The 25837-nt window shown below is 42.2% G+C and overlaps 1 protein-coding gene across 2 annotated transcripts in view; it reads left to right on the forward strand.

Annotated features, from left to right (window-relative positions):
- The first annotated feature begins 1269 nt into the window (after positions 1-1269).
- The window catches only part of Atg10 (autophagy related 10), a 276120-nt gene continuing 251552 nt past the window's right edge, over positions 1270-25837 (forward strand). Inside the window, exons 1-2 of one of the 2 annotated variants that reach the window (XM_038324446.1) lie at positions 1270-1364; positions 17731-17847. In XM_038324446.1, coding sequence (XP_038180374.1) covers positions 17743-17847 — 105 coding nt within the window. In that variant the 5' untranslated portion in view covers positions 1270-1364; positions 17731-17742. Of the gene's footprint in view, positions 1365-17730; positions 17848-25837 lie in introns of those variants that run through there. The other variant, XM_038324447.1, reaches the window with a different exon arrangement.

Below are 25837 nucleotides of genomic sequence, written 5' to 3' on the forward strand. Positions count from 1 at the left end.
AACGTGTCCCAGACTTTTAATCTTAACACTCAGAGGTGGCTGTATTAGTATTTGCACTTCCAGGCTAGTTTCATTTTAAAAAAATATATTAATAATTTAAATTGGGGGCTACTTGGTGCACACCTTTAATCCTAGTACTCTGGAGGCAGAGTCAGGCAGATCTTTGTGAGTTTGAGGCCAGCCTGGCCTACAGAGCAAGTTCGAGGACAGCCAAGGCTACCCAGAAAAATACTGCCTCAAAAAACAAGTAACAAAACAAAAAATTGGGGCTACTAATTAATAGTTGCTCAAAAATGTTAGTTGAAGTTCTGAGTTCGAGGGCAGTCTGGTCTACACAGCAAATTCCAGGACAGCGAGGTCTACACAGAATGGAAAAGCCAAACAAACAAAAACTAACCAACCAAACGACAACAAAAAACCCAAGCCCTCCCCAAAAAAAACCCCAAAACAAACAACAACAAAAAAACCCCCAAAACCCAAACTATTTTGCACACGGCAAAATTTAACTGTTGTTGACAAACAAAATAGTAGTTTAATCATCAATAAAACCAGCGAGTTCTAGCATCCTTCCAAATTCTAAGTGCCCTTTTAAAGTTAGCTCATTCCCCCATCTCTTGCCATAGGACATCACTGATCTGTGTTCTGTCCATTTAAAACAAAGAAACAAATAAAAGGCATACGCACAAATCAACTTATTTCAAAATAATATGGACTCTAAGGAAAATGCAAAAAACAATACCTAGGGTCCCAGGGATTCATTAGCTACTTAACATGGTAAATCTTACACAACCTGCTCAAGACCAAAACCTCGGTCTTGAGATTTGAAAACCGACTGTGCTTTCATTTTTTTTTCTGTTTACTTTCTTTTGTAAGAAATGTTCTTGTTTAAAGGCGCAAATATGCTTTCCCTTCCGTGACCCATAGACTCCTACAAGCCGCTGACTTTTCCCCCTTGTCCCTGCCATTGCCCGTTTCATTTGGGGTTGGTATTTTCTGCTTTTTGTGCCACAAACGGTACAGTTTGTCAGCACTGGGAATTCCTAACTTTTTGCTCTAGTCTTGTTTTAAATGGGTGACAGCGAACAGGGTGGCGTGGCTCTCTAAGTTCTTGGGGATGTGAGCGGCCTGCATCCTTGCTTTCTCTACTTCCTCCCCGTCAGACAACCCCGAGTGGGTTAGGTTCTGGGGATGGCCGCGGGTGCACAGGTTGCAGGAAGGTCTCGCCGGGACGTCACCCGGGCGCCGGGCGGCCCCACTGCGCCTGCTCACTGCAGCGCGGGCGGGGCTCCTCCTCCGGCTCCGCCGTCCCGGCCGCGCCCCGCCCTCTGCGCGCCGCCGGCTGCCGGTCAGGGCGAGCGAGCGGGGTGAGTACTCGTAGCCACGGCGCCTCCGCCTCTGCTGCCCGCAGCCCTCGCCCGCCTCCCGGTACCGGAGAAGGGCAGCGGAGCGGCCGGCCCGGAACAAAAGGCCGGGGAGGCGGGCGCGGGCCGCTCGGCGACCTTGTGCTTGGAATGTACTCACGTGACCTTGAAACAAAGGAAGTGAAGTGACTGGCAGGCCCACCTTCTGAAGGGCCTTCGGATTTGCAGCCAACACGCGCCCCCTCCCCGCCCTAGTCTATAAAACTGTTAAGGGGGGGTCAGAGATGAATAATTCACTGGTTTATAGAAGACATACTTTCAGTTGTAGTGATAATTATGAAAATTTTGGTAGTAAACCCCGGGGGTGGTCCATGTCCTTTCCCAATCAAAATGGAGTCCTGATTGCTGCAGGTCCATGCTTCTGACAAGGTGCAAATAGCTTCCAAACGTAAGAAAAAAAAATATTGTGGGTTTGTTTTTGAGACAGGGTCGGCCCGGGGCTGGCCTCGAACTCTGAGCAATCGTGCCTCGAGTCTCCCAAGTGCTGGTGGGCTCAGCCTGTCTTCAGGGGAGCTGGGGCTGCAGATGCAGTCACAGGTGGCAGGAGCCATCGGTTTTGCATCAGCGTTTGCACTCATTTTCTCCTGTTATGAGTGCACTTCGTCAGTCGGCTCGCTCTTTCTAAATTCAATCATTCTTTGCCAAAAGCTTACTTTGAGCCATTATAATCCGATAGTGGCCTCCGTTGTGGTGGCAAAAGTATCTATTTATGATTGTTAGGGTTAGAGAACATAGACTCTGCAGTGCCCAAATCCATTTTAGGCTCCCAGGTATTACTCCTCCTCATTGCTTCCAAGGCATCAGATAGATATTGACATGAGAAAGAGACACAAAATGAAAACCTTAGCCGAAAAGAAACTCGAGTCATGAGGAAGTTAAAATCTCCCAGAGCATAGTTTTAAAAAACGTCATACCCGAGCTTGCTGGCCGGTCACGGTCACTGTCATCCTAGCATGCCATAGCTGGAGGCAGAACCATCTCCAGTTTGAAGCTAGCCTGCCCTACATACAGCCAGATCCTGTCTCAATGAGCAAAAGCAAGCAGAACATTGCTATTTATATTTTAATGGAAGAAACTAATGGGAATAGTTTTCAGCTCGATTCATTTGAATGTGGGATGCTACAAGATTAGGATAATATTAAAGATCATGTTCTACCTGGTGGGGTATGTAAGAAAATGACGTTAGATAATTGTATCTTCCTCTTTCTCATATTTTCTAGACTGCGCTAGCCTTGTGCTGCCTGGGCAGCTGGGGCTGGCCTTGAACTGATCCTCCTGTCTCCTTCCTAAGTGTTGGTGTGTGCCCTTCACAGATACCCAGTGTGTGTGGTGCTGGGAATTGAACTCAGGCCTGTGTGCAGGCTAGGCAATCACTCTGCCAACCGTGACACCCCACCCCCACACCCTTTTTTTATGTTTGAGACAGGGTCTTTCGGAGTCCAGTCTAGTGTGGACCTCACTGTCTTCTTGCCTGTCTCTCTGAAGTGCTTAGATTATAGGCATGTACTACTGTGCCCGGAACAATTTGTATCTTGGCAGTACTTCAGTAAACTTTTGAGAAACACAAGCATCCCTTTAGGAAAAACAGTAGAGCTTCCGTAAGTAGATAGCTTTGGACTGGGATTGATGTGAATATTAATATTTTTGAAGCCTCAAAATGTGCTTTGGACCTCAGAGGTTATGTTCGAATCACAAGTATAATCAACATCCAAAAACCAGAGATATAGAGGTTATTTGGTGATGGTACAATGAAAATGAACATCTTTATGGGCCAAACAGGCTATAAAACACTTAGAAAGTAGGGCAACTGAAAATATGTTCCACCTGAAGGCAGCCTTCGTGGAAGTAGAGGTCCCTCTGCCATGCTTGGTACATAAAATGCTCACTTGTCTATAGGGACCAAGAAGAGTAATCACTAAGAATTTGCCTTTCAAGTTAGGGTTATTTCATAGCATTGTGCATTTGTGTATTATCTTTGCAGGAATAGCTTTTCGTGTACCGCTTTGTGCTTTGCAGCCTTACAGCGTTTGTGATTGCTCGCTGTTTTAAATGGAGCCTTTTGAGTTTTAAGGCTCTTTGTAAACTGCTTGCTTCCTGTTCCCCAGATTTTCCTGTAGTCCTCAATTGACAATCTAGTCAGGCTATTTACTTGTCCACTCTGGGTCATTTCAACCTATTCCTAGGGTCATTACCCGCCCCCCCACCACTATCACTAACTCAATGATACCAGTATGTTTCATTTCATAATTCCAGGACTAGCTGAAGTCTCATTTCCTCTGGAGCATAGGCTGTAATGTTTGGAAGTTTTTGGCCGAGTAACTATCTTTAACAGCTATCACAAGATATTTATCTTGTAGCCCAACTTCCCCATCTATAGAGAAAATCATACTAAGATACCTCATAGAGATGCTATGAGGACTTTAGTTATTGTGATTTTTGATGCATAGGAAAGGCTTAATAATGCTATTTTAATTATTACATTAACCCATACTAATTCCTTAAACAACATTGTATAATTTATCATTGATTTGATTGTATTACATTAGTGTTCTTTTCATCTTGAAAATTTTCCTAGACAGTTGATTACAGACTATTGAAAGCAAAGCCATGATTTATACTTCTTAAAAGTCTCACATCTCTCAGGATGGCACTGAGGGCTCAGTATGTTTTTTTTTTCTTCCTGTCTTGTTATCTGTTTTCTTTTTTTATTAGACATTTTATCTGGGTTGGTTATAATTTGAAATTTGAATTCTGTCTGTCCCAGAAGTATTTGAGGTGACTTATAACCCATAAATGATATAATAACAGATAAACCATGGTCGTGAAGATATGAAGCTCAGATAGAAGATGACATTAGGATGAGTCACACTGAAATACAGGCTTTGCAAGGTTGCACATTTTTTTCCCATTTCTCTGTGATCACTAAAGGTAGTCTCAGACGAAGTTCTGAGCTTCATGATGGTCAAAGGAAAGAAGAAAATATACCCCTGCTGTATAAAAGCATAGCTTCTTGTGTGCCTTCACTATGGGTTCCCACATCAGCAAACAAAACTCAACTCAGTGGAAACTGTCATGTTCAAGGAAACAAAATGTCAGCTCTCACTAGTGGCTGACCACTAGCTAAGGAATCTCCACTGGGATGACCTGAGGAAAGCCATTGCTTCCCTTACAGCCTTCAGATCCTGCATTGTCTTGTTCTGTGTTCTCTCAGGAAAAGCTTTTGCCTTGCTCCTGTGTGGTAGAGCCCCGGACTGCTTGCATTCTGAAGCTGCCCAATGGATTCTCTTATCTCTTCAAGCTCTTTGAGGGTCCCGTGTAGGGCAGTTGACCGTCTGTCTCTTGTGTGGGGTGTGCAGGTCGTGGTCACAGTCAGAGAGGACGAAAAGCTCTGGTTCTCCTGATGTTGTTGACTTGTGACTGACTGACACCTTCTGGGTGAGGCGTGTAGGTTGTATCTGTGCTCTTTGTTGCTTCTCTTAATCAGTTGACATTATTTTTTCATTGTGATCTGTGTTTTGGGAAATAATTTCAAGAGTGTATACTAAACCACTAACTTGATCCTCTGTTCAAATTTTTATACTTCTCTTTCTTGTCTATAGTATAGACTTTAAGTTTCTGGTCTTTTATATTTGAAGTTCCTTCCTTTAACTTTTCCTTTCTGATTCTCAGACTGGGATCTTGTGAGCTAGCCTGGCCTGGTACTTGTTATGTAGCCCAGGCTGGCCTTAATCTGCCTGTCTTCAGTTTTCCTGCAGCTGGGATTATATGTGTTTACTACCATACCTGGGTCCCAGTTTACTTTTTAATTTTGACCATTTTTTCCTTCTTTTTGTCTTGCTTTTAGATGCTTTGCTTTCTTTTTAAATTAGTACTGTAGAGTAAATAATTTTTCCTGTTTTTTAGTCATTATAGAAAGAAGCCTTTTCCTCTTCAGTTTTAGTACTTTTTTTTTTTTTTTTTTTTTTTTTTTTTTTTTTTTTTTTTTTTTTTTGAGACAGGGTTTCTCTGTGGAACAGCTCTGGCTGTCCTGGTACTTGCTCTGTAGGTCAGACTGGCCTCAAACTCACAGTCTGCCTCCCAAGTGCTGGGATTAAAGTGAGTGCCACCACAGCCTGGCTATTTTTTTTTTTTTTTTGACAGGGTCTTGGGGTCTTACTCTGAACCTTTGGGTAAGCTGAAACTAGAGAGTCCTTGTGCTCAGTGCCTCAAGCACCCTCTGCTGACCTCTTCAGCTTTTTGGGCGTATGTCACTTTTCTCATTCGAGAGCTTCTTATTGGCCCCATGCTGATATTAGTGACTGGCAGAAGAGGGACTGTGTGGGTTGGTGTTTCTGACTCAGTAAGCAGGTGTCCCTTCATCTCCCTCCCTACAAGTAGATGTTGCGGATTCTTCCTTTCACCGTTGAGTTGGAGAGCAGGTTGGTGGGTACCATTACAGTTAAGAAGGGTACGTGCATCTCTTCTGTGTTCTGGAAAGGCTGCCCAGTTCTTTCCTCTCTGTTCTGCCTGTCACTGGGGGAAGTTGATGGTAAGACTGAGGGGCTAATCTGACTCCTCCGCGCCCCACTGCTGCTTTTCTCTCATAGTCCGGTGCTTCCGTCTGGCCGTGCACATCACAGTAGTGAGAGAGCACGCGAGGTGACTTAGTACGTTTCCTTTAAGGAAATGTAGAATGGAGGAAAGTGAAGTGCTTCCTGTTTCCCCCTGGGACTTCCCGTTGCAGAGGTCCGTGAAAATATCAGCTCTGATCAGTGGTTCCTCTCTCGGACGTCGTTTCCTGTTTAAACTGTGATTGGTGGTTTGTATTGTGTGAAGGCACAGAGAACTGACCTGCTAGGTAGCTGCAAGATTGAACTGCCTTCTTCCTCCTGATGCTTCTCAAGCTAGTGATTGGTCTGTCCCACCCAGGCTGCCTTGTGTCTTGGAATCCAGGCTTTAGCTACCACCCCTACCAAATGATTGACTTATGGTCTCAATTTTCTGGCATGATAGCTTCTCAGTCATTTCTGTGGTAGTAATTAAAAATATTTGTTTGGGGTTCTACAGAATCATGTACATTTTTTGGTCAGGGCATAAGTTCTCACAGGGAATCTACAGTTGCTAGCCCGCTCTCAACTAGGGAACTTCTGCGAGGCACTCTGCAGGGTGTGTGATTAATCAGTTTATATGATTCCAGTCCAAGTTGTTGCAAAGGTTAATGTTTACCTCTCGTGGCTAGAATTGTCTCCCTCATCCCTCTCCCTCATCCCTCTCCCTCATCTCTCTCCCTGTCTTTCCTTACCCCTCCCTCCATGGGTACACAGTCTTTTGTTGCACAGACCAGTCTTAAGCTTACAGGCTCCAGGGATACTTCTGCTTCAGTTTAAGTGTCTGGGACCCTACCCATAAGTTTGTATTACCAAGCCTTGTGGTGATATTTTGTTTGTGATCTAACAAATAAAGTTTGCCTGAAGATAAGAGCGCAGAGTTAGCCACTAGTTGGTCCGTAGAGGCCAGGCAGTGGTGGCATACATCTTTAATCCCAGCACTCTGGAGGCAGAGGCAGACATCTTTGTGAGTTCAAGGCCACCCTGGGCTACGTGAGATTGATCCAGTCTAAAAGAGAAACAGAACCAGGCGATAGTGGTTCACCCTTTAATCCCAGCACTTGGGAGTCACACGCCTTTAATCCCAACACTAGGGAGGTGGAGACAGGAAGGGACATGGCTGGGTGGAGAGAGGAATATAAGGTGGGAGGAGACAGGAGCTCAAGGTATTCTGTTTGAGGATTTGTGGAGACAGGATCTTGCACACTTTGGTCTGAGGATTTGGTAGAGGTAAAAGGTCTCTTTAGTGACTGACTCTTTTATTTCTGTGATCTTTCAGCCTTTACCCCACATCTGACTCTGAGTTTTTATTTTTATTTTTTTATTTTTTATTTTTTTTGTTTTTTGTTTTTTTGTTTTTCGAGACAGGGTTTCCCTGTAGTTTCTAGAGCCTGTCCTGGAACTAGCTCTTGTAGACCAGGCTGGCCTCAAACTCAGAGATCCACATGTCTCTGCCTCCCGAGTGCTGGGATTAAAGGCGTGCGCCACCACCGCCCAGCCTGAGTTTTTATTTTTAAAACTAATTAAGATTGCATTACAATGTCGAGTGTGGTAGTTTGAATGTAACTGTCCTTCATAATCTTATAGTGAGTGGCATTATTAGGAGGTGTGACCTTGTGTAGTTGGTGTGGTCTTGTTAGACTGAAGTGTGTCACTGTGGAGGCAGGCTTTTAGGTCTCATATATGCTCAAGTGTCCAGTGTGACTGTTTACTTCCTCTTCCGATCAGAATGTAGTAGCATCATGCCTGCCTGTATGCCGCTGTACTCCTCATTTTGATGATAATGGATTGAAACTGTAAGCGAACCACTCCATTTAAATATTTTTCTTATATGATTTGCCATGGTCATGGCGTTTTTTCATAGCAATAGAAACCATAGCTAAGATACCTGGTTTGAAACAACATGCTTTAAAGGGACATAATCGATATTTATAGTTATGATACCGTGGAATTCTTTTTTAGTGTGGTTTTAAGCTAAATTTTCAAGTTAGCATGTAATATGATTGATATTATGATATTTTCATACATGCATATCACTGTATTGTGCTCTTCATCTATCTCCTTCATTGCCCTTCCGTAGCTCCCTGCCGTCCTTAGTGGGTCCTTTTCTGACCCTAATAGTCTTCCTGTATGCTTTAATGTCACATCAGTTCCATTACCTTTATTCTAGTATTACTTGCTCACCTTTCATGACCAGTAATGTAGAATTCTTCCCAGAAAGGACAAATATAGATGAAGTTTTTTCCTTTCATTAGTGAGAAATGATCTTCAATGTTTAAGTATATGCATAGTATATTCTATTATACATATGTATGTTTGTATTTATTTATAAGTAGCTTTAAGTCCGGGGAAGCATACATATATACAAAATCATGATTTGATACACATTAACTTTTAGATTCATCGAAAGAAATACCGTTTGAAAGAAAGAAGTCACACACACATAGATTTAATTCCATACACATTAGATTAAAGATCACATGAAAAAATATAGTGTGGTCGAGAGAAAACTGTTTTTAGTTCCCTGAGCTCACTTGAAGAATGGTCACATGTGGTCTCCAGTTCACTGGAGCTGCACAATGGCAGGGGTGACTTCTCCACTCTCTCCTGGGGACGCTAACCCCGAGATTGGAAAGGTAGGGAAAAACGATTCTGTCTTCTCAGCTTTGATTCTGCTGAAGTGATGGTGAAAACACTTGAATTGAATTAGAGAAAACAAAACAAAAAAAGAAAACAAAAGCATCAAACCTTTTAAGCTAGATCAAGACTCAAGTGGAGCAGATGTATTAGCTCCTTACACATTACGACACAAGGGGCTGCGACTCATTTCCACTTTTTACGAATAATTAGAAATGACAGGCATATTGTTTAAGATGAGAGGCAAATTGAGATTTTCCTACCTCAGAAGAAGCTTTCTAAGTGTTAGAATTAAAGGCAAAGGCAACAACTCATAGCTAAAATTCATCTTTTTACTGAGTGTCCATAATTTTTTTATAGTTACCTCTAAAGTCTAAATATACTTATTTAAAAATTGTTTGTTTGTTTTTGAGACAGAGCTCCATGTAGACCAGGCTGGCCTCCAGTTTGCCGTATTGCTTATTGCTGAGGTTGGGTAGCCTTGAACTGTTGGTCCTTCTGCCTTCACCCCTCAATGCTGGGATTATAGGTGTCTCCATACCCAGCTAGTCTGTCTGGGCATGGTGCCTCATACCTGTGATCTCAGCATTGGTGAGGCTGAAGCAGGGAAATTCCCTCAAGCTTAAGGTTGTAGTCCAGGCCTGCATGGGCTGCAGTGTAAGCTTCCCTCTGGACCCATCAAAATAAGACAACTTGTCTAGAAACACACAGTTCCCATACACTAGGTTTTTAAGACAAATAGAATTCTTGTTGCTATTATTGGCCAACGAGCCACATTAGGAATTACTTTATTTTGGCCGCATTTCCAGTCATCCCATATAGGAAGTTCTGAGACTGTGATTTTTGCTTCTGTTAGTCAGCAGACATGGCGGAGGAAGAGGGAGAATCCAGACTTGAAAGTGTGAATACAAATATTGATTGCATTGTTTTGATTTTTAGTAAGTTGAGATAGTCTTACTTCAGCAAAGAAACAGTTATTCACTGGTATTTCTTTACGAGAATCTGAGTGGAAATTAATACCCTTTTAATATGGTGTACTTTCCAATTTGGTAATCAAGCTGTGTTTGCATTACAATATATGACATCCTTCAGCAAAGCTCAGTTCTTAGATAATTTTAAAAGTATACAACCCAATATTAACTAGTGTTTTGATGTTCAGTCATCTTGCTAGTAGCACAGTGATGTTAATTAGATAAAGTATGGCTGATGAATGAAATTTTATGTTTCTACTAGAATTTTTAATAGTTCAGTAAATCTCAAGTACCTCGAGGGCTTGGAGATGGAGTGCTTTTCTATTTTGTTATTAAGAGTTGGCTTGGAATTTTAAAAATCATAAGTATATATTATGTTTTTTGTGTGTTTCCTTTTTTTTTAATTAACTTAGTTTTTGAGACTTTGTCTTACTATGTAGCCCTGGCTGGCCTTTAACTCACTGTGTAGACTGTGCTGACTTCATACTGACAAGAGATAAACCTGCCTGTCTCCTGAGTTCTGGGATTAAAGATGTACAGCACCAGGCATGGCATAAGTATAAATTCTTTATAAATTAAATTCTATTTGTGCTGATTTGTTATTTCTGGCGTATGTCAGGATCATACAGTTGGAAACCCCACTTTAGGAGAGCTCCATTTCAGTCTCCTAGTCTAGGTCTACATCCTTTCTCTAAGGGATGAGACGGACTCGTGCCGTCTTTGTGACGCTGATGCAGGATCGTTATCTCCACCCCAGAGTTCTTCCCTTCTGAGATGGACTCAGCTCAAACTACTTGCTAGACTTGTCATCTGTGGTTCTACAAACACTTCTGTCAAACCCATGCTAAACTGAACCCATCTCTCTCCTAACCCTGTTCTTCCTCCAGGGATCTCTGTTGAAATACGCTGCCACCTAAAGGCAGAAAGCTTGGAATCATGCTCGGACCTTTCCTTTCCTGCATCTGAATCCTCCCTTCTTCCGCCAATCTTCACTCTGCACAGCATCTCTGAATCTCTTGAATTACCACTGTAATTCATCCGGTCATGACAAGACCACTGTCTTCATTGACAACAAAAGTACAATCCTATCAGAGGTTCACGGCTGCTTCCCTCTGAACCATCAGGGTGAGAGGCCCTGCTGCCATCCTCACCAGTTCTCCCTTCCTTCTCAAACATCTGCATTGCAGTTACAGGAGTTCTCTAGATGGGCGTGGTGATCCAAGCCTGCAGCCCCAATGTTCAGGATATCGAGGAAAGAGGATCACGAGTCTGAGGCCAGGTTGGACTATGTAGTAAGTACCAAGCTAGCCAGGGCTGCATATCAAAAACAAACAAACAAACAAGAACAAAAATCATACAAACAACCCCCCTCCCAAACCTAAGCCCCTCATTTGCATATCCTGTTCCTTCTCACAAGCTCCACCTTTTGCTTGATTAACTCTAATTCTTCCTTTTAGGTGCTTTTTCCGTTAGGGTCACACTAATGAATTTTAGCAACATTGAGCCTAATTCTGGGCGCAGTCTACGAATGCCACATACATTCCTGATACAACAGTCCTTGTATCTGATGGTGACTTCTGCATGATGCCTCTGGGCCCCCAGCCACTCTCTTGCTTCCTTGCCTTCTGAACTTTGCATTAATTTCACAGCGAGAAAATCCCCAGGCTCCCAGCCCTTGGTGTGCTTTACCACAGTCTGTGTTCTTAAGGAAAGGTATTTTAAGGTCAAGAGAGCCAACCTTGAGCTAACTGTTTCTACCTCTGTGAACAGTGGAGTTCCAGGCTTGGTTTTCGATTTTGTTAATTTGGATATTCTTTCTCTGTCTTTTAGTTAGTTTATATAAGGGTTTGTCTATCTTGTTGATATTTTCAGAGAATCAACTCTTTGTTTCAATGATTCTTTGTATTGTTTTCTTTGTTTCTAGTTTGTTTGTTTATTTATTTATGACATGATTTCTCAGTGTAACAGCCCTGACTGTCCTGGAATTCGCTAGGTAGAGCAGGCTGGTCTTGAACTCACAGAGATCTGCCTGCCTTTGCCTCCTGAGTACTAGGATTAATGGCGTGTGCCGCTGAGCCTGGCTTGTTTCCAATTTATTAATTTCACCCTTAACTTGATTATTTCCTGCACCCTGCTTCTCTTGGGTGTGTTTGCTTTTTTTTGTTCCAGAGTTTTCAGATGTGCTGTTAAATTGCTAGTATGAGATTTCTCTAATTTCTTTCTGAAGACACTTAGGGCTATGAACTTTCCTCTTATCACCACTTTCATTGTGTCCCGTAAGTTTGGGTATGTTGATTTCATTTCCATTGAATTTTATGAGGTCTGTAATTTCTTTCTTTAGTTCTGCCTTGACCCAGAGACATTCAGCAGAGTTATTCAATTTCCATGAGTTTGTAGGGTTTCTCTTGTTGATATCCAGCTTTAATCCATGGTGGTATGATAGGATTCAGGGAGTTAATTGAATTTTCTTGTATCTGTTGAGACTTGCTTTGTGATGGAATATGTGGTCAATTTGAAGAAAGTTCCATGACGTGCTGAGAAGAAGGTATTGTGTGTGTGTGTGTGTGTGTGTGTGTGTGTGTGTGTGTGTTTGGGTGGACTGTTCTGTAGATATCGGTAGGGCCATTTGGTTCATAATATCTGTTAGCTTCATTCATAGTTTTTGTCTGGATGACTTGTCCACTGGTGAGAGTTGGTTATTAAAGTCTCTCACTATTAATGTGAGATGTTTGATGTGTGGTTTAAGCTTAGTAATATTTCTTACAAATTTGGGTACCATCATGATTGGGGCATATAGATGTTAAAAATTGAGATGCCATTTTGGATTGATTTTTCCTTTGATGAGTATGACATGTCCTTCCCCATCTCTTTCATTAATTTTGGTTACTATTTTCTTAAATATTTGAATGGCTACACCAGATTGCCTCTTGTGTCCATTTGCTTGGGAATTTTTTTTCCAACCCTGTACTCTGAGGTGATGTCTGACTTTGGTGTTGAGGGTGTGTTTCTTCAAAACCAGAAGGATGGATCCTGATTTTGCACCATTTTATTAGCTTGTGTCTTTTTATTGGGGAATTGAGGTCATTGATATTGAGAGATATTAATGACCAATGATTGTTAATTCCTGATATTTTGTTGTTGGTGGTGGTAGTGTGTGTGTGTGTGTGTGTGTGTGTGTGCGCGCGCATGCTTTTGGGTTTTGCTACTGTGAGATTATCTATTGTCTGTGTTTTTGTGGTTGTAGTTGACTTCCTGTGGTTATAATTTCCCTTCTATTATCTTCTGTAGGACTGGATTTATGGATTGATATTTTTTTAAATTTGATTTTGTCGTGGGATATGGTGATTCAAATTGTTTTTGCTGGGTATTATGGTCTGGGCTTGCATCTGTGGTTTCTTAGAGTCTGCAAGACATCTGTCCAGGCCCTTCTAACTTTTAGGGTTCCCATTGAGAAGTTGGGTGTAATTCTGATAGGCCTGCCTTTATATGTTACTTGGCCTTTTTCCCTTGCAGCTTTTAATATTCTTTCTTTATTCTGTATGTTTAATGTTTGTATTATTACATGGTAGGGGAACTTGCTTTTCTGTTCCAGTCTATTTGGTGTTCTGTAAGCTTCTTGTACCTTTCTAGGCATGTTCTTCTTGAGGTTAGGAAAATTTTCTTCTATGATTTTGTTAAAAATATTTTCTGCGTCTTGGTACTGGGCTTTTTCTTCTTCTATTCTCATTACTCTTAGGTTTGATCTTTTCATAGTGTCTCAGATTTCTTGGATGGTGTGTGTGTGTGTGTGAGAGAGAGAGAGAGGGGGGGGAGAGACACAGAGAGAGAGACACAGAGAGGTTTTTAGATTTAAGATTTTCTTTGGCTGATTTTTCAGTTTCTTCTATTGTATCTTCTTCTATGCCTGAGATTCTCTCTTATTCTCTCATAATCTATTGGTGATGCTTATGTCTTTAGTTCCTGTTCACCTCCTTAGATTTTTCATTTCCAGTTTGGGCTTTTTTTTATTGTTTCTATTTCCATTTTCACATCTTGAGGAGTTTTATTCATTTCCTTTAACTGTTTGTTTTTCTTGGCTTTTAAAAAGGGATTTATCCATTTTTTTCATTGTTTATTTGCATTTCCCTGAATTTCTTTATTTATTCATTTCCGCCAGTTATTTGTTGGTGCTTTCCTGAATTTCTTTTTTTTTTTTTGTTTTTTTTTTTTGTTTGTTTTTTTTTTGCTTTTCGAGACAGGGTTTCCCTGTAGTTTCTAGAACCTGTCCTGGAACTAGCTCTTGTAGACCAGGCTGGCCTCGAACTCAGAGATCCACCTGCCTCTGCCTCCCGAGTGCTGGGATTAAAGGCGTGCGCCACCACCGCCCGGCTTTCCTGAATTTCTTTAAGAAATATTTATTCATTTTCTCTTTAAGGACCTGCATCATCTTCATAAATTTGGTTTTAAAGTTGTTTTCTTGTGCTTCAGCTATGTTGGTATATTCAGGTCTTGGTGTAGTAGGATAGCTGGGCTGTGGTTGTGACATATTGCCCTGGGTGTTGTTGATTATGTTATTACCTTATGTTGGCCTGTAGACATCTGGACTTGGAGTAATTACAGGTTTGGTGCTGATTTCTGATTTTTTTTGTCTTTGTTGGATGTTTTTTCCCTTTGTTTCTGTTTCCTCTGGTTTTCTGGCCTGTGTGGACTGCGGTTCTGGTAACTTGCAAGTCTTCTGGTCTAGTAGGGTGCCTCTGCTGGGGTTTTGGCAGCCTGCTGGGTCCCGACGCTCTGGGAACCTCTAAGACCTCTGGTAGAGCAGGGGGCTTCCACCAGCGTTGTGGGCTGGGATATGGTGAGATGGATGGAGGACAGGGTTGCTGTTGAGGGAAGGCTGGGTGGGCTCTGAGGAAGTGCTGTTGGTCCAAGAGCTAAGTGTACCGCTTCCCAGTTGCTTTCTCTAGTTCTAGTGGGTTCTCTCCTTTAACCAGCCCCCTGTGCTCAGTTTAAACATGTCCGCCTCAAGCCTGTGGCCCACCTCACTTTCTGATCTGTAACTCACGCGGCACTTTGAAGATGTGCACTGCAGTTCCCACCGTTGCCTCACTTTTAGTTTTCTCTCTGATGCAACACAGCTCTGCGGCTGCAGTTAGTTCCTGCGTCCGTGCCGCTCCACTGTCAAGTTCCATGGATGCTTTTGATTCTTTTCTCAATGAGTCACTCTTAACTTTTGACTTTGATTGTGTTGTTTCCTAGAAAGCCTTGTCCCTGGCTCTGTGACTCAGACATTACCAGGAACTCCGATGCTGTTTCCTTATTCTCCAGACCGTCCTTGTTTCTCTAAGGTACCTTTGTAGGTGCTTTAAGTGTTGGTTTTCTCAGCCTTGCCCCTACCCCTGTGTGCAGAGGTTCTTAATATATATATATATATATATATATATATATATATATATATATATATATATATATATATATATAAATTTTGGTTTTTCGAGACAGGGTTTCTCTGCAGCTTTAGAGCCTGTCCTGGAACTAGCTCTTGTAGACCAGGCTGGTCTCGAACTCACAGAGATCCGCCTGCCTCTGCTTCCCGAGTGCTGGGATTAAAGGCGTGCGCCACCACCGCCCGGTGGTTCTTAATATTTGAATAGGACCTTAGAAACACTGTGGGAAATTACAAATGATTCCTGGCAGTGTGTGTTTGCCTGTTATCCTAGCATTTAGAAGGCAGAGGCAGGAGGATCAGATTTTGGCAAGTTTGAGTCTAGCTTGAGCTGCTTAGCAAGTTTAGGCTAGCCAGGGTTACAGAGCGAAATCCTATTTCAAAAACAAGCAAGAAAGCAAAACTCCCCGAGTATATTTCTCCCTAAGAGCCAGGCATGCTCGTGTGTGTCTATAATCACAGCAGGAAACAGAGGCAGGAGGGTAGCCATGAGTTCCAGGCAAGTCTCATCTATATAGTGAGTTTCAGATCAGCCTGGACTACATAGGAAGACTGTTTCATTGAAAAAAAAAATGTATGCTAGAAAAAATAATTAAAATGCAAAATATAAAAATGCATTTGTTAAAATTTGAATGTCTGGCCAAAGAATCCATTTTCTTTTGAGTGTAGGTACTTGATTGAAATTTATTTTTCAGGCCCTCTCCCACCTCCTTTTAAAAAACAGAATGTCACTTAGCCCAGGCTGGCTTTGACCTCTATGGTGAAGAAAGATGACCTTGAACTCCTGATCCTCCTGTCTCTGTCTTTTAGGTATTACAGGTGTGCCACCACACTCACCTCATAGCTTACTCCTGACTGAATGGAACCCGGGACACACCATCTAAACTTCTAGTTTTGATTTAAAAGTAGGATCTCAAGCCACTTGTCCAGCTGACTACTGAATCGTGGGTTTGTGTTTCTGTCCCGAGCCTTGCTCAATAGCAGTTCGCTTTTCATATAGAGGCATACTGGCCCTTAGTGAGGCATTTGCAGTATATACAATTGCGGAAATTGCAGTTGTCTTCTTATATTTTATTGGTTTGTTTAATTAAACTCCATGTTTATTATACAAGAATATAGTTTGTGAACACACACACGCATCCCTCAAGAACAGAGTGCTCAGTGGTCTTCATGCGGCAGAATCAGTCAGTGGGCTGCAGCAGAAATCAGTGGCGTTGTCAGCAAGTGGAATGGTGATGAATGCAGGCTGGTGAAGGCAGTTTATCCTGAAACTGTTTTTGTTGTTTATCTCCCTTTCTTAGAACACGAGCTCTTCCAAGGCCAAGTGTCTGCTTTTCCATATTTAACTTCTCTCTATGCACAGTGCCTATTTAATATGCATTCAACTTTTATTATTGGGTGAATAAACACATTCTTATATAGGTTATGGTAAATTTGAATAGTCTGAATATTAGGATGGAAATCAGCTTGTATAGACAGGTCATGGCCCTGAATTCCCTTTTATTTGTATTTGTGAACATTTCCTTTTGACTTTTTATTGAAGGAGTGGAAATGTGAAGTGTCCAGCATAGCAGCTGATATAATAAGCAGTACTTGATGCTCATAGGTAGTGACAATGAGCCTTTGTTGCATCTAACTTCTTTCATTGGGACGCCTCAACGATATGATCTGGTATTTTTCTTATGTGTTAAAATTCTTTCTATAAAGAATATTTGATGTTTGAACTGCTTTCTACAACAAATATGTATTTCTTGGTATGTTACATTTGTGAGTTTGAGCTAGTAGTAATTAATAACTTTATACCTTGGAAAGCAATTTCAAGCTTTGCAACAGCGTTTGCTGGAGAGTCGATGTTCTAATAAAGTGTGAAGGGCAGTGGCCTCCATGCCTGACTGTACCACATCAGTGTAAGACCTGAGGCAGGAGGCAGACACATTCTGAGGAGCATATTTGAAAGCATTATCTTAGAGTCAGATAAAATTAACAATGAGGATTTAGACTTCATTTCAACATCGGTCACCCTTGTCGTTATAAAAATGAACAAACAGCCCAGAATGGTTGAGTGATCCATTAATTTATAGGGTGTATGTTTAGCATGTTTGAGGCACTGTATTCAATGCCCAGAAGTTCAAAAAGAAAACCAGACAAGAATCCCTCTTGACCAGTGGTCTGAAGTGTCTGTCTGACCCTGTCCTGCAGCCATTAAGTCCCAAAGAATCACAGAGGTCTACATTAATTATAAACTGATTGGCCCATTGGCTGAGGCTTCTTATTAACTAATTCTTATAACTTCCATTAGTCCATAATTCTTGTCTGTGTTAGCCACGTGGCTTGGTACCTTTTTCAGTGAGGCAGTCACATCTTGCTTGCTGTGTCTGGGTGACGACTGCAGACTGAAACTTCCCTCTTCCCAGAGTTCTCATTGCCCCGCCTCTACTTCCTGCCTGGCTACTGGCCAGTCAGCATTTATTTAAAATACAAGTGACAGGGTACAGACCATTGTCCCACTGCATTGATCAAGCAAAGAAAACTCCATAGATAAATACTCTGTTACAAGCATAGGCCTTTAGGTTTTCTTGTTACCTAAAACACAAAGGAAGACAGGGAGGGAATATGGAGAGAGAAAACTCTCATGACTGACCCCAGGACCTTTTCCATTGTCCTGCCCCAACTTTCTCTCTTTCATGTTGCAGTTGTCATTCACCATGGAAGACGAATTCTTTGGAGAAAAGAGCTTCCAGCATTATTGTGCAGAGTTCATCAAACATTCGCAGCAGATAGGTGACGGTTGGGAGTGGAGAACAGCCAAGGTGAGAGCAGGAAAAACCTTCTTTGTCTTTGTTTTATGCTGGAGTCTTCCTGTGTACCGTAGCTAGCCCAGTGCTCTCGCCTTCAGACTCGGCAGTCCTTCCACCTGTCTCCCAAGTGATGGGTCACAGGCGTTTGTCACCACACCTAGTACAACAGGGATTCCTATTTCTGTTTTCAGGGAGGGTTGTTTATTTTTGTTATATAAAAACCTCAGTAATCGATAGTAAGGTATAAAAGTGGGGTTGATTTAAGAGAAGGCATAAAATTAAAATCATTCTTTAAAACAGATGTTCATTTTATTATTCTAGCTATATATATTCATAATTTAAGGCTGTGTGAGCGGAAGCACACTTGGCTAATGAAGTGTTATCTAGAAAAGCCCTTAGGTGACCTTCATGAATTTATAGATAAGAACCCTTACAATATTAATTATTGCTATGTAAACAGTTGTTTCTCTGGTGCTTCAAGCCACTTGTTTATGTTATAAATGTTCTTTCTTGGTTTTGTGATAGGATCTGGCCTTGAACTTCATATGTTGTCAGAGATGACAATGAAACCCTCTCTCCTGCCTTTGCCTCCCAGGTACTGGGATCACAGGGTTATGCTACCATAGCTGGCTACACTCTAATTTTCTTAGGACAATATTTTTGTCTAGAGAGTAATAGTATCTAAAATATTTAGGAATGTGTGTTTGGGGGTTTCTTTTTTTTTTTTTTATTTTTTTTTTCTCTCATGGTTTATTTTTTTTATATTTAAAAATTTCCATCTCCTTCCCTCCTCCTCCCCCCTCCCTCCCCTCCTTCTCCCCTTTCTCTCCCCTCCTTCTCCCCCTTCCCTCCCCTCCCCTCCACCCATACCTCCCCTCCCTCCCTCTCAAGGCCAAGGAGCCATCAGGGTTCCCCACTCTATGCTAAGACCAAGGACCTCCCAACTCCCCCCAGGTCCAGGAAGGTGATCGACCAAGCTGAGAAGGCTCCCACAGAGCCCGTCCATGAAGAACAATCAGAGCCCAGAGCCATTGTCCTTTGCTTCTCAGTCAGCCCCCGCTGTTGGCCACACTCAGAGAGACGGGTTTGGTCGCATGATCCATCAGTCCCATTCCAACTGGAGTTGGTGATCTCCCATTAGTTCTGTCCCACCATCTCCATGAGTGAACGCACCCCTCTCGTTCCTGACTTTCTCCCTCATGTTCTCGCTCCTTCTGCTCCTCATCGGGACCTTGGGAGCTCAGTCCAGTGCTCCAATGTGGGGCTCAGTCACCTTCCCCATCTGTCGCCAGCTGGAGGTTCCCTCACGGTCCTGACTTTTTTTCTCATGTTCTCTCTCCTTCTGCTCCTCATCAGGACCTTGGGAGCTCAGTCCGGTGCTCCAAGGTGGGGCTCTGTCATTTTCTTCATCTATCGTCAGGTGGAGGTTCTATGGTGATATGCAAGAAATTCATCAGTATGGCTATAGGAACTGGCCTTTTCAGGCTCCCTCTCCTCAGCTGCCCAAGGAACTAACTGGGGGCGTCTCCCTGGAAACCTGGGAACCCCTCTAGGGTCAAGTCTCTTGACAACCCTCAGGTAGCTCCTTAAATTCAGATATATGCTTCCCTACTCCCATATCCACCCTTCCTATATCCCAAGCATCCCATTCCTCCGAGCTCCCCCCGCTCTCCCCTTCACACTTTTCTCTCCCCATCTTCCCTTGGCCCAGTCTTGCCCAACCCTCAAGTTCCCAATTTTGCCTGGCGATCGTGTCTACTTCCAATATCCAGGAGGATTACTATATCTTTTTTGGGAGTTCACCTTCTTATTATCTTCTCAAGGATCCCAAACTTATAGACTCGATGTCCTTTAATCATGGCTAGAAACCGAATATGAGTGAGTACATCCCATGATCATCTTTATGGGTCTGGGTTACCTCACTCAGAATAGTGTTTTCTATTTCCATCCATTTGCCTGCAAAATTCAAGATGTCATTGTTTTTTACCGCTGAGTAGTATTCTAGCATGTATATATTCCACAGTTTCTTCATCCATTCTTCCACTGAAGGGCATCTAGGCTGTCTCCAGGATCTGGCTATTACAAATAATGCTGCTATGAACATAGATGAGCATATGCTTTTGTTGTATGATTGGGCATCTCTTGGGTAGATTCCCAATAGTGGAATTGCTGGGTCCTGGGGTAGGTTGATCCCGAATTTCCTGAGAAACCGCCACACTGCTTTCCAAAGTGGTTGCACAAGTTTGCATTCCCACCAGCAATGGATGAGTGTGCCCCTTACCCCACAACCTCTCCAGCAAAGGTTATTATTGGTGTTTTTGATTTTAGCCAATCTGACAGGTGTAAGATGATATCTCAAAGTTGTTTTGATTTGCATTTCCCTGATAGCTAGGGAGGTTGAGCATGACCTTAAGTGTCTTTTGGCCATTCGAACTTCTTCTGTTGAGAATTCTCTGTTCAGTTCATCGCCCCATTTTTTAATTGGGTTAATTGGCATTTTACCGTCTAGTCTCTTGAGTTCCTTATATATTTTAGAGATCAGACCTTTGTCAGTTGCAGGGTTGGTGAAGATCTTTTCCCAGTCAGTAGGCTGCCTTTGTGTCTTAGTGACAATGTCCTTTGCTTTACAGAAGCTGCTCAACTTCAGGAGGTCCCATTTATTCAATGTTGCCCTTAAAGTCTGTGCAGCTGGGGTTATGCATAGGAAACGGTTCCCTGTGCCCATTTGTTGTAGAGTACTTCCCACTTTCTCCTCTATCAATCTCAATGTGTTCAAATTAATATTGAGGTCTTTAATCCATTTGGACTTGAGTTTTGTGCATGGTGATAGATATGGATCTACTTTCATTCTTCTACAGGTTGACATCCAGTTATGCCAGCACCATTTGTTGAAGATGCCCTCTTTTTTCCATTGTGTACTTTTGGCTCCTTTATCAAAAATCAGGTGTTCATAGGTTTGTGGTTTAAGATCCGGGTCTTCTATACGATTCCATTGGTCAACTTCTCTGTTCTTATGCCAATACCAAGCCGTTTTCAATACTGTAGCTCTGTAATAGAGTTTGAAGTCAGGGATGGTAATGCCTCCAGAAGTACCTTTATTGTATAAGATTTTTTTGGCTATCCTGGGTTTCTTGTTTTTCCATATAAAGTTGATTATTGTCCTCTCAATCTCTGTGAAGAATTTTAATGGGACCTTGATTGGGATTGCATTGAATCTATAGATTGCTTTTGGTAGAATTGCCATTTTTACTATGTTGATCCTCCCAATCCACGAGCAGGGGAGATCCTTCCATTTTCTGGTATCCTCTTCAATTTCTTTCTTCAAAGACTTAAAGTTCTTGTCAAATAAATCCTTCACTTCCTTGGTTAGCGATACTCCCAGATATCTTATGCTATTTGTGGCTATTGTGAAAGGTGATACTTCTCTGATTTCCCTCTCTGCTTCCTTATCCTTTGTGTATAGGAGGGCGACTGATTTTTTGGAGTTGATCTTGTATCCTGCCACGTTACTGAAGGAGTTTATCAGCTGTAGGAGTTCTTTGGTGGAGTTTTTGGGGTCGCTTATGTATACTATCATATCATCTGCAAATAATGAAAGTTTAACTTCTTCCTTTCCAAATTGAATCCCCTTGATTCCCTTATGTTGTCTTATTGCTATTGCTAGAACTTCAAGCACTATATTGAAGAGATAAGGAGAGAGTGGACAGCCTTGTCGTGTTCCTGAATTTAGTGGGATAGCCTTGAGTTTCTCTCCGTTTAATTTGATGTTAGCTGTCGGCTTGCTGTAAATAGCTTTTATTATATTTAGGAATGACCCTTGTATCCCTAATCTCTCCAAGACCTTTATCATAAAAGGGTGCTGAATTTTGTCAAATGCTTTTTCAGCATCTAATGAGATGACCATATGGTTTTTTTCCTTCAGTTTGTTTATATGATGGATTACATTAATAGATTTTCATATGTTGAACCAGCCCTGCATCTCTGGGATGAAGCCTACTTGATCGTAATGGATAATTTTTCTAATGTGTTCTTGGATTCGGTTTGCCAGTATTTTATTGAGAATTTTTGCGTCCATGTTCATGAGTGAGATTGGCCTGTAATTCTCTTTCTTGGTTGAGTCTTTGTGTGGTTTAGGTATCAGGGTAACTGTAGCTTCATAGAAGGAATTTGGCAGTGACTCTTGTGTTTCTATATTATGAAATACCTTAAGGAGTATAGGTATTAGGTCTTCTTGGAAGTTCTGGTAGAATTCCGCATTGAAACCATCTGGTCCTGGGCTCTTTTTGGTAGGGAGGTTTCTGATAACAGTTTCTAATTCTTCGCGACTAACAGGACGATTTAGAGCATTTACCTGGTCCTGGTTTAACTTTGGTATATGGTATTTATCTAAAAAACTGTCCATTTCTTTTACATTTTCCAATTTTGTGGCATACAGGCTTTTGTAGTAAGATCTAATGATTTTCTGAATTTCCTCTGTGTCTGTGGTTATGTCCCCCTTTTCATTTCTGATCTTGTTAATTTGCGTGTTCTCCCTCTGCCGTTTGATTAGTTTGGCTAAGGGTTTGTCAATCTTGTTGATTTTCTCCAAGAACCAGCTTCTTGTTTCATTGATTCTTTGGATTGTTTTCTGTGTTTCTATTTTGTTGATTTCTGCCCTCAGTTTGATTATTTCCAGTCTTCTACTTCTCCTAGGTGAGTCTGCTTCTTTTTTTTCCAGAGCTTTCAGGTGTGCTGTTAAGTCACCAATGAATGCTTTCTCCGTTTTCTTTAAGTGGGCACTTAGTGCTATGAACTTTCCTCTTAGCACTGCTTTCATTGTGTCCCATAGGTTTGAGTATGTTGTGTCTTTGTTTTCATTAAATTCAAGAAAGACTTTAATTTCTTTCTTTATTTCTTCCTTGACCCAGGTGTGGGTCAGTAGTTGACTGTTCAGTTTCCATGAGTTTGTGGGCCTTCTGGGGGTAGCATTGTTGTTGAATTCTAATTTTAATCCATGGTGATCCGATAAGACACAGGTGGTTACTAATATTTTTTTGTAACTGTGGAAGTTTGCTTTGTTACCAAGTATATGGTCAATTTTCGAAAAGGTTCCATGAGCCGCAGAGAAGAAGGTATATTCTTTCCTATTTGGGTGGAATGTTCTATAGATGTCTGTTAAGTCCATTTGGTTCATTACCTCCATTAAGTCTTTCAATTCTCTGTTAGGTTTCTGTCTGATTGACCTGTCCATTGGTGAGAGAGGAGTGTTGAAGTCTCCAACTATTAGTGTGTGTGGTTTGATGGCTGCCTTGAGTTCTAGAAGTGTTTCTTTTACATAAGTGGGAGCTTTTATATTAGGGGCATAGATATTCAGGATTGAGACTTCATTCTGAAGGATTTTTCCTGTTATGAGTATAAAGTGTCCCTTTCCATCTCTTCTGATTGATTTTAGTTTGAAGTCAACTTTGTTGGAAATTAGTATGGCCACACCCGCTTGTTTCTTAGGGCCATTTGCTTGATAAACCTTTTCCCAACCCTTTACTCTGAGTAGGTGCCTGTCTTTGTGGTTGAGGTGTGTTTCTTGTAAACAGCAAAATGTTGGATTCTGTTTTCGTATCCAGTCTCTTAGCCTGTGCCTTTTTATAGGTGAATTGAGTCCATTGATATTAAGTGATATTAATGACCAGTGGTTGTTAACTTCAGTCATTTTTAGTAGTAGAGTTTGTGTGTTTCCCTTCTTCTAGTTGTGCTGGTGAAGGGTCGCTAGATGCCTGAGTTATTGTCGGCGTTGTTGGACTCCTTGGTTTGTGATTTTCCTTCTATTACTTTCTGCAAGGCTGGATTTGTGGCTGCGTATTGTTTAAATCTGTTTTTGTCCTGGAATATCTTGTTTTCTCCATCAATGGTGAATGCAAGCTTTGCTGGGTATAATAGTCTAGGCTTGCATCCATGTTCCCTAAGTGTCTGTAGCACATCTATCCAAGCTCTTCTGGCTTTCATGGTTTCCATTGAGAAATCAGGTGTAATTCTGATAGGTTTCCCTTTATATGTTACTTGACCTTTTTCCTTTGCAGCTCTTAATATCTGTTCTTTATTCTGTATGTTTTGTGTTTTGATTATTATATGGCGTGGGGATGCTTTCTTTTGATCCAGTCTATTTGGTGTTCTGTAGGCTTCTTGTACCTTCATAGGAACATCCTTCTTTAGGTTGGGGAAGTTTTCTTCTATAATTTTGTTGAATATGTTTTCTGGGCCTTTGAGTTGTAATTCTTCTCCTTCTTCTACCCCAATTATTCTTAGGTTTGGTCTTTTCATGGTGTCCCAGATTTCCTGAATGTTTTGTGTTAAGAATTTGTTAGATTTGTTTAGTTCTTTAATCTGTGAGTTTATTTCCTCTATAGTATCTTCAGAGTCCGAGATTCTTTCTTCCATCTCTTGTATTCGGTTGGAAATACTTGTTTCTGAAGTTTCTGTTCGTTTACTCAGAGTTTCCATTTCCAGTCGTCCCTCAGATTGTGTTTTCTTCAATACCTCCATTTCATTTATCAGGTCTTGTACTGTTTCCCTTACCTGTTTGATTGCTTTTTCTTGTTTTTTTTGGGTATCTTTGAGAGATTTATTTATTTCGTCTACCTTTTTGTTTGTCATCTCCATTTCTTTATGGCAGTTTTTTACCTCCTGTTTAAGGTCCTCTATTATTTTTATAAAGTACTGTTTAATGTCGGTTTCTTCTATATCTTCTGGGGTAGGGTGTTCAATTCTTGTTGTTTCGGGATGTCTGGCTTGTGGTGATGTCATGTTGCCTTTCATGTTGTTGGAGGAGCTCCTGCATTGGCGCCTGCCCATCTCTTCCTTCAAAAGGAGCGCGGAGGTGTTTGCTGTCCCCAAAGAATGATGGATCCTCCTGCAGACTGTGAGGTCCCCTTGCAGGCCAAGCAGCTCTCAGACAAAGGCCTACCTTGCTCCGGGCAGTCAAATGAAGGAGGAGACCTCCCACCGGCCTGGGTGCACTCAATTCCAGGTCCCCAGAGCCCAAACAGGCTGAGCTGTGGGATTTTGTGGCCCCAAAGACGGGAGGATGAGGCAGGGGGACGGGGGGAGGATTCTGGGTGCAAGCTGGGAAGGGACAGGAAGAGAGAGGCAGTATCCGGGGAGAATAATCCCTGCAGGAAGAGCAGGAAGTGTGCTGGTGGCAGGGGGAGTTGTGGAAAGTCGGTGGTCCCTCTCCGGGCAGCTGCCGCGGTTCGGGCACTCACTCCTCACTCACCCCAAAGAATGATGGATCCTCCTGCAGACTGTGAGGTCCCCTTGCAGGCCAAGCAGCTCTCAGACAAAGGCCTACCTTGCCCCAGGCAGTCAAATGAAGGAGGGGACCTCCCACCGGCCTGGGTGCACTCAATTCCGGGTCCCCAGAGCCCAAACAGGCTGAGCTGTGGGATTTTGTGGCCCCAAAGACGGGAGGATGAGGAAGGGGGAGGGGGGGAGGGTTCTGGGTGCAAGCTGGGAAGGGACAGGGAGAGAGAGGCAGTATCCGGGGAGAATAACCCCTGCAGGAAGAGCAGGAAGTGTGCTGGTGGCAGGGGGAGTTGTGGAGAGTCGGTGGTCCCTCTCCGGGCTGCTGCCGCGGTTCTGGCACTCACTCCTCACTCACCCCAAAGAATGATGGATCCTCCTGCAGACTGTCAGGTCCCCTTGCAGGCCAAGCAGCTCTCAGACAAAGGCCTACCTTGCTCCGGGCAGTCAAATGAAGGAGGGGCTTGGGGGTTTCTTAATGACATGAAAACATTACAGAATGTTTGCTCTTTTGATTCTATTCCAAAGTAATGTAAAAGCTTTAGGTACTCTTACTTCCATACCTACAATTGGTGATACTCTCTGCTGAAAGCTTTTTGAGCATTACCTGTAGTCTTTTTAGAGACCGTTTGCCCTGCCTGACATTTCAGCTGATTCATGAGCAGCTCAAGGCTCTCGCTTCTCTGCACCGTGGTTTAGTTTCTTCCAGAGTGCATCTGAAAAACCTGAC

This window comes from Arvicola amphibius, chromosome 3, assembly GCF_903992535.2.
Source record: "Arvicola amphibius chromosome 3, mArvAmp1.2, whole genome shotgun sequence".
NCBI classification, from domain to species: Eukaryota; Metazoa; Chordata; class Mammalia; order Rodentia; family Cricetidae; genus Arvicola; species Arvicola amphibius.